We start from the raw sequence: 8,751 nt of genomic DNA on the forward strand, positions 1-8,751 counted from the left end.
TTCACTGAGAGTTGTTCATCGATCCGCTCCACCTGCCGCAACCTAGTGTTAGCGTAAAGTGTTCAGTATGTCGGGATGGTTTTCGCTCCTCGTGCTGGCCGTTATTGTGACTTATTCGTCACTGTGTTCTGCCAATGAATGTCCCCAGGCGTCTCTGGCCCTGGCGAACGCTACTCAATGTCAGAACTACACCACGACTGTCTTAACGTATGATCCGACAGTCAATTCACAGAGTGCCTTCGACACTGCAGTTCAGTACGTGTGTGGAAATGCTAACTGCTTCAGCCTCGTGAGAGCATGGACCAATGCTTGCAGATCTCCCGGTGTAAGTTTTACATAGCAACCATTTGCTGGAATTAGCTACCCTCACATTATGTAGAATGACCCGCACCCCATAAGCACGATTGGTTGCACGGTGAATGGAGCAGGGCAGTACTGTTGGTCGGTACTATCTGGTGGTGTATTCCCTGAGGTAAGTAGTAACACTTCAATCCACTCAGTGTGTTATCAATATGGGCATGTTCTGTTGACAGGTGAATAACTGCAACTCATCAGCTGTTTTCACCAATATCGGTTGTCCAGATGATTGTAGAACGGTACGTAAGCCAACAGAACTAGAGTAGTACTAACTTTTAGTCAATGACAAATCACATAGATATGTACAGGGCATGGTGTGTGGATATGTTGAGAGGCCTAACCATATTGATTGATTATTTTAATCCGCTGCATGTACTTAGCTAAGTCATTCTATACTAGGAGTACACATTTAATCATAGAATACATATTTCAAAACTACATACAACACAACAACTAGTACTATTTAGGCCACTCCAAATGAGACATAGTCAAAGTTTTCAATTGGTATATGCAGTGGGCTGACTGCTCTATTAGAATACCCTTTCTTTGTGAGTAACTAGCAACCACCATTCTTTCTAGGTATTCATTGTTCTCTTAGCAATGCAAAATGGAAGGTTCCATGGGAACTTTCCATAATAGAAGCACAGGAAATGGTTTTGGAGAAATAATAAAAATTCAATGTGGGTACTGCCCAGGTGTAATACTGGTGGAGGACATGTACAGGAAACTAACTATATGGTCTCATTTGGAGTGGCCCATTTAACTGTATACTAAATATCAAGACCTATAGTAGTATGTACATGGATCCTGAAAAACAGCTTTTAAAAAGTGGATTTTTTTCTCAAGAAAAGTAATGTTCCAGCCAACCAGTGATTAGTGGTGACACACATGTAATTTTTTCATCTATACTAATGCTACCGTATCATCTATTGTATATAATAGTTATACGGGCATAATGTAGAGTCTATGAAATTTATAAACCTGAAGGCCCGGGCTGTAGCGCACGAGCGAAGTGAGGGCGCTACTAATATAAGGGCCTAAGGGTTTACAAATTTCATAGACTACATTGTGCCCGTATAACTGCTTTAGACTCTATTTCACATTACACTCAAATTACTTACCTCATCCATGGCTGTTTCTGCTGTAGGCTTGGCAAAAGTGGTTCATTTTCTTGCAATAATACTAACACCATGGCAACTATGCATGCTCACACGACAAAATTAAGCGTCCTCATTACATCACTGCATGTGAAAAATGCATACTGATTTCTAGGTTTTAAGCATATGTTATATTGTGCCTGAAGGCGTGGAGTATATTAGAAAACAAGGTGGAGTATATGAGATTTATTACCCACCAAAAGCAGCCTAAATAAAGTCTAAAGTAATATAACAACACCCTCAGTTATCTGAGCACATCAGTCAACATTTGAAGTGACTGTTCTGTTAGAGTATTTTGTTATGTGTGTTCTATCACAGTAATTTAATGGAGCTCTTGTATCATACAGTGCAGTAAGGATTATGGAGTTTTGGGCTTTCTTACCCAAAAATTTCACCCTAAACCAACCTCACTTTTCCTTCATAACAGCTTGACAGTATTGGTTAGGCATAACCAAGCCCAAAATTGCCTTCAGAAACCAATTCCTTCCCTTCCAACAAGATTCTGTGGAGTTTTAAATTTCTCATATATTCAACTGAATTTTCTACTACATAACTAGTTAAATGATGCCTTCAGCCAAGCATAACTCATCTTTGGTTGCAATACTATGGGCTTGATTGTTTCACTGTTTGACATCACTTGGTCACCACTTGATCCACAGTAATGTGTGTCATTGTGTGGTGTTATCGGTACAGCTGGCGCTGTCACAACAATTATCCTCCATAATTTCCAAGTGACTGGAATGATTGTGGAGGCATTTCTCATACTGTTCTTTGTTTATAACACTCTGTAACACTGTGTAACAGATGAAATGTACTTGATAATAAAGTGGGATGACTGTTCACCTACCAGTAATTGGGGGCACCCATTTAACTGCCAGTGACTGGATTGATTGTAGAAGCCTTCTTGTACTGTTCCTCCTTTGTAAATACTGTATAATGAGTACAACAATGACAACAAAATGGTTACATTGCTTTCCAGTAACTGATAGCTGGGACACATGTTAAGTTGCTCAATTGATTTTCATGATATGTCTGGCCTGTGCCATTCTGTCCTTTACAGTACGTTGGTACACCTTTATGTTATATACAAACAGTAAACAACAAGGGTAAGGAAAAATAGGAATTTATGTAGGAATCATAAAAATAAGAAGCAATGAAACAAGGGAGGTCAACTCCACCTGCAACTATACTAGTGGACATTTAATCCTTACTTCAGTCATATACAGTGTATATGGCCATGACCAAAGTAAGGATAAATGGCCACTAGTATAGCTGCAGGTATAGGTGATCTCCCTTGTGTATTTCTATGATTCCTACTCAAATGAAGTAAAATTTCTTACACTAGTATAAATATATAAACCAACTGACTTCATCAATTTTATCTAGTAACAAAGATGTCTACTCAAAGGGCAGGAGACCACATTCAATCTGGCCACTATTGGGTTGGCTTATATCACGAGTCCATAACATATATACTGAGCCTGAGGAGAGTATCCTACTCACATATATTGGCATATTGTGAGGTTCTGACGTAATGACAAGATGTTGTGGTTTGTGACATACAAGCAGCCATAAGAAAATTGTAGTCCAGTGAGAAATCTTAGAGCTGGGGCTAATTTGGTTTCTAGCTGTGTTGTTAGGCACTCATTCAAATGATTTCATGTTCAACTAATGGTGTCACTAATTATACAAAGAAGAAATGGGCAAACTCAGAAGTGCTACATCATAACTTCATGATACACCCTTCTACAGGGTATATGATAGTAGGATACTCCTCAGTATACAGTGTATATATTATGAACTTTATATGAGCCCCTTAACCAAAAGCAAATACATTTCTGACAAAACTAATGTGATAGTAATGATTATTAAATTGGAAGTAATTTGCCAAAAAAGAACAACAGTGTTCTCATAGTAAACATCATTTAGGTCCCTCATCACATTACTGAACTAGGCAGTGTCTTTTTGAGTATTTGGATTGTTACAAGAAGGAATAATAGCTACAGGGCTTATTTATAACAGGCTAGAAATGGCTGTGTGGCTTTTAGTAATAGGTCACACTTTATCAGTTGGTGAGAAGTGTGGATTGATCCTCTGTTGGATAACACATGGCCAGCTCTTGAAATTGCAATAGACTACTTTATGTGCTACTATGTTACATTCAGCATCTTAACCTCAGTTATCTGAACACACAAGTGACTGTTCTATTAGAGTATTTGTTGCTGGTGTTCATTCTAGAGTAATTAAACATCAACTTATCCAAACAAATTCACTTACCATGCGACAGCGAATTTTGATGAAAGAAATAGTTGGCAGATTTGATGAATCAGTTAATTCATCAAATTTTAATTTGACAAGTACCCCATAGTTTAATAGAACAGTACAAGACATTTATAAGAAAATATCCAACTGAATTTTATGTTTTCTACATTTTCTTATTTTCCAACTGAATTTTCAAAGCACTCTATTAATAAGTTACTCTATTAATAAGTTACTCTATTAATAAGTTACTCTATTAGAATGTTTGGCTACATAGCAACTCACCCTTTAGCTATACTAGGTTCCCCAAAAAGACATGTTAAGATCATGTGATTTTCAACATTTAATTTATCAAAACTGATCAAGTGTGCAACTTTTCCTTCTGTCAAATTTCCTGTCATATCTGAACATCTAGTATAATTCTAGGAATAAAAGTGTTTGAATGACTTGACACTGCCCTATTATTTTGAAGTAATTTTACCTACCAATATAAGCTGAAGTATATAACTACATCACTATCTGATTGTCCACTAGTATATCTACAGATGTGTAGGTGATCTCATGTTCTTTCACTATACTTTTTATGTAGCTATGATCTCTAGCTGAACTTAAGATTCCAAATTTTTCTTACATTTGATTACTTTTTTGTAAAATACAGGTTATCCGGACCCCACTTATCTGGATTCTTGGTTAACCGAACTACGGAATGACTGCTCTACTAGAGTAGTGACTGTTCTATTAGGGTAGTGGAATAATACTGAAATTTAAAAAAAAATGTTCTTTATGCTATTTTAAGGTTATTTATATACAATTTGAGACATATGGACTTTTCCGACTTACGGACCACCCCTGGTCCCAAGGGGTTCAGATAACTGAGGTTCCACTGTATGATGAACCCACACGTCACAAGAAAGAATGGTGCCTGACATATCATAAAATTACTTTTGTGTCTTTGGAAAGTCAAGTATAGCCATTACACTTAATTTGTTTTCAGCTATATATGTTCAAACCCATTACACAATGTTATGAACAAAGAAAAGCACAAGAAGCACCTCCACAGTCAATCTGGCCATTACAGAATTTCCATATGATAGTCAGCACAAGGAAGCCATTATGTGCTACCACAAATTAATACCTTGAATGTGCTGTCAGCAAATGAAATGGGACACAAAGGAGAACAAAGTAAATCTGATACGTGTATGACTTGTACATACTGTGGTATACCAAAAGGCACCTGTTGGGTTGAAGAGAACAGCTAACTGTACAAATGCAAACTCATAACCTTATCTGTTGTAGGAATATGACTGGCTGAAGGCACAAGATATATAGTCAGTCAGTAGAAAATTTTACTAAATAAAAATTAACAAATGAATTTAGTAGCACCTTATTGAAAGCATTTTGGGTTGTATTGAAGGCACATTTGGGCTTGGTTATACGTATAGTTAATATTTTTTGTAAGGAAGTCCAAACCTTGTACTACACAGAGTACTACTGTACTGTATGATACACACATGTCTGTCTCTTGAGGGATCAAACATAAAGATATCATAATTGTAGAGTATAGAATGTGGTAAATCAAGTAGGTCTTGGTATTATTACAGTTGCTCACACCATCCAGATTGACCCATTTATTGTTCTAGTTGCAACATTGAAATTAAGTATATGTGCAAAAGTAGGGTGCAGTGAGTATACCAGCATAATTAAGCTTTAATAGTAGGGAAATCTGCTGGTTGCACAATTCCGTTGAAAAAAGATCAAAATGCTCTAATAGAGCAATCGGAAATTCTAATAAAATAGTTTCTGTTAAATAACCCCAGAAACACTTTGGAAACTACATGTGTCTGTCCTTACATAGTCTCAATGTACATTACTGAAAGTATTTACTGTGGATGCTTCATTTTAGTGTCTTGCGTTTCCTCAAGAGTAAATGCCTGTCACATCCACAGATCAAATTCTAGAACCCACTGTAAGCTGTGCTCTTCCCTTTCACCCATTTCACTTAAAGTAAAGGCTATCTCTTTCCACTGACCAGCCATCAGCATTTTAGAAATCTTTACCCTTGTCAAGTCCCTGATACTATTCTGTTGTGCTGCAAAGAAGCACATGATAAAATAGTTATGCTCACTTATGATTAGACTTGATGAGACTCGCTGAAGTTGAAGCTACCCTCAATGGCTTCCCACTGTTATAGTTTTTCCTTTGTATTACAAATCCTCATAGTCCCATTGAGCCATATCATCCTTGTAGAGTGGGTAAAAGAAAATTTTTAAGCTACATGCATGAGACTGAAGTTCTCGCACTCAATGTAAATGGAGGATGCTGTTTGTCAGGTGCTATTATCTTACAAAATGCATACATCTGACATCTTATGTTTTCAGCCATTGTAACTATTGGTATTACATATTTTGAAGTTTGTTTTTCCACCTTCCTGCAATGTCACTGACTGTGTAAATCTGATCATGTACACTAATAACTTAATCACATGATTGTGGTTACAAGATGTGCAGACAAGTTTTTATATTACGTGTAGGCATTCAGGAGCAGGATGTTGTATGAGAGAGTACACTGAATCATCACAAAGGTGTGGAACTATCAATGTTTCCATAGCTATATGTAATGATATTTTTACAGTGTATCCAATGTTACCGACCTGTTCTACAATCAGTGTGGTATATCACAACCTGGTTACTGTGGGGTATGTGTTGTGTACCAGTGGGTCTTAGTTATCTGAACACTGGCCATTAGTCGTAGATGAGATTTATTCAAATCATACAGTACTGTAGTACTATAAAGTAGGGTTTGGGTTTTTTTGGCCAAAATTATTCCCCTAAAATCAGCCTCACAATACCTTCATGGCGCCTTGGCAGTATTGGCCCAAAAGTGCCTTTAATATGACCTGAAATGCTTCCAAAAAGTTGCTGCTACAAATTTATATTTAGTGGAATTTTTTACTGACTGACTGACTGATACTGCCTTCAGACAAGCATAATTTGATAAGGCTAAGGCCACGGGCTTGATTGTTTGACATTACTTCATCCAGAAATGTGTCTTGTGGCATACCGCAGTATGTGTACAATGCACACATCATGGACTTACCTTTGTCCTCCTTTGTGTCCCATTTCTTTTTGCTGACAGCCCAAGGTGTTGATTTGCAATAGCTAACATGTCAGGAATCATCCATAGTTTCCATGGTAACTGCAGGGGCACTTCTTGTACTGTTGTTCATATGTTACAATGTGAAATAGGCTGACCATAACTTTAAGTGAAGCGTAATGGCCACTTATGAGCATAGATGTTATGTACTACATGTGTAGCGTATATATAATATCTATGTTACGAGTCATGATCAGTAATTTTTTTATTGCAAGGTTGTAATTGACAGTTGGGGTGCATGAATTGTCCGTATTTTTTGTGGTGACTGGATTGATTGCAGAGACGCTTCTCCAATTGTTCTTCATGTGTAGTGCTGTGTAATGGGCTGAACATAGCTGAAAGCAAAACGTAGTGGCCATTCGCTTTCTAGTCAGTAATTGATAGGTGGGGTGTGCATTCAGACAAGATCATTAACTCTGGTGCTCTAGTTTTTTTTGATGCAGTGTGAGCGGGTTCACCAGTTATAATAATAATGTTGCAAAATAGTAAACAAACAAGTATAAGAAAAATTGGGAATTTAAGCTTGATTAGGGATCATAGAAATACTATATAGTGGACAATTAATCCCTAGCTATACTATACCCAAGACTGAATTAGGGATTAAATGTTTACTAGTATATCTTCAGGTGTAGGAGACCTCCCTTGTTTTCCTACTTTTTTCTATATGATTCCTATTAAGTTTGAAATTCTTAAATTTTCCTTATAGACTTAAGAATATATATTGGCAGCAAATACTCTAATAGAACAGTCTTTTCAGGTATGCATGTGATGTTCAGATAATATAAATCCTAACTGAGCCATATATTGTGTATGATATAATTCACAGGCTGCTGCTACCACCTCTACCATCAGTGTCTACATGATGGTCATCTTTGTGATGATGAGGCTTATGCTGTTCTAAGTGACGTGCAGCTGGTGTAACTGGTAGCCATTTAAACATACTTGTATACTGTGTAATCTCACACTGCTAATGTACCTTAAAGCATTGTATGTGCTGATGTTGCTATAGTTGGTTGCACACCCGTCGCTCACACACACACACACACACACACACACACACACACGCACGCACACACACACACACACACGCGCACACACACACACACACACACACACACACACACACACACACACACACACACACACACACACACATGTATGTGTGCGGACGTGTACAAAAGCTATCAAAGGGAGAAACATGTGTCCTGACCTGATCTTGGAAAACCTACCTTTTTGGTACATTGGTCAATTTTCTGTTTTATAGCTTAAATAAGGTACTGGGTACTCATCTATCTTGTGTCAAAATTTCAGCTTAATATCTTTAAGCATTCCTGAGATATGGCCAATTTTCTCTCCTGTACATTACAAACTAACTTTTATGGTAATGTATTGAGTTCTGTGAGTGATTAAGGGTGACAAATGGTGACAGATCACTTTGTTTACCAGCAATTCCGTTTTTACCATCTAGAATACTTTAAAAGACATTTCTGGTAGTTTAATGAAGTATTCTTGGTACATTTCTGCAATTAAATCCCATGTATTATTGTCTAAGACTAAGTTTTAGCCATTCCAGCACCTGAACAAATCACCCAATTTGCAAGTTAATTGTTGTCCCACGCATGTGAAATTACTACATAGTCTCATATAATCATCCATATCTCCTAAGAAAAAGAAGCTATGGGTGTGAAACTTCACAGCAAGAAGGTTTAATGGTTGCTTTATCCAAATGTGCAAAAAAATAATATTGAAAAAATTGTTAAAATTTCCAATGGAGTTTTCCCAAAATGTTTGCTTGTCCCCAAAAGGTAGGTTTTCCAAGATCCGG

General features: G+C 37.2%; 1 protein-coding gene across 2 annotated transcripts; it reads left to right on the plus strand.

The window, feature by feature from the left end:
- LOC136266709 (uncharacterized) lies at positions 1 to 7,924 on the plus strand. Of its 2 annotated transcripts, XR_010706238.1 has the most exons (6): positions 1 to 325; positions 380 to 472; positions 534 to 596; positions 6,304 to 6,354; positions 6,405 to 6,468; positions 7,753 to 7,924. XR_010706238.1 is itself a non-coding variant. In XM_066061714.1 (5 exons), exons 1-4 carry the CDS (start codon positions 68 to 70, stop codon positions 6,340 to 6,342), a joined length of 453 nt encoding a protein of 150 aa, XP_065917786.1. In that variant the 5' UTR covers positions 1 to 67; the 3' UTR covers positions 6,343 to 6,354; positions 7,753 to 7,924. The 2 variants fall into 2 exon arrangements, 1 of the variants encoding a protein (XP_065917786.1); XM_066061714.1 differs by lacking the exon at positions 6,405 to 6,468.
- Positions 7,925 to 8,751: the final 827 nt, after the last annotated feature.

Source organism: Dysidea avara, chromosome 9 (genome assembly GCF_963678975.1).
Source record: "Dysidea avara chromosome 9, odDysAvar1.4, whole genome shotgun sequence".
NCBI classification, from domain to species: domain Eukaryota; kingdom Metazoa; phylum Porifera; class Demospongiae; order Dictyoceratida; family Dysideidae; genus Dysidea; species Dysidea avara.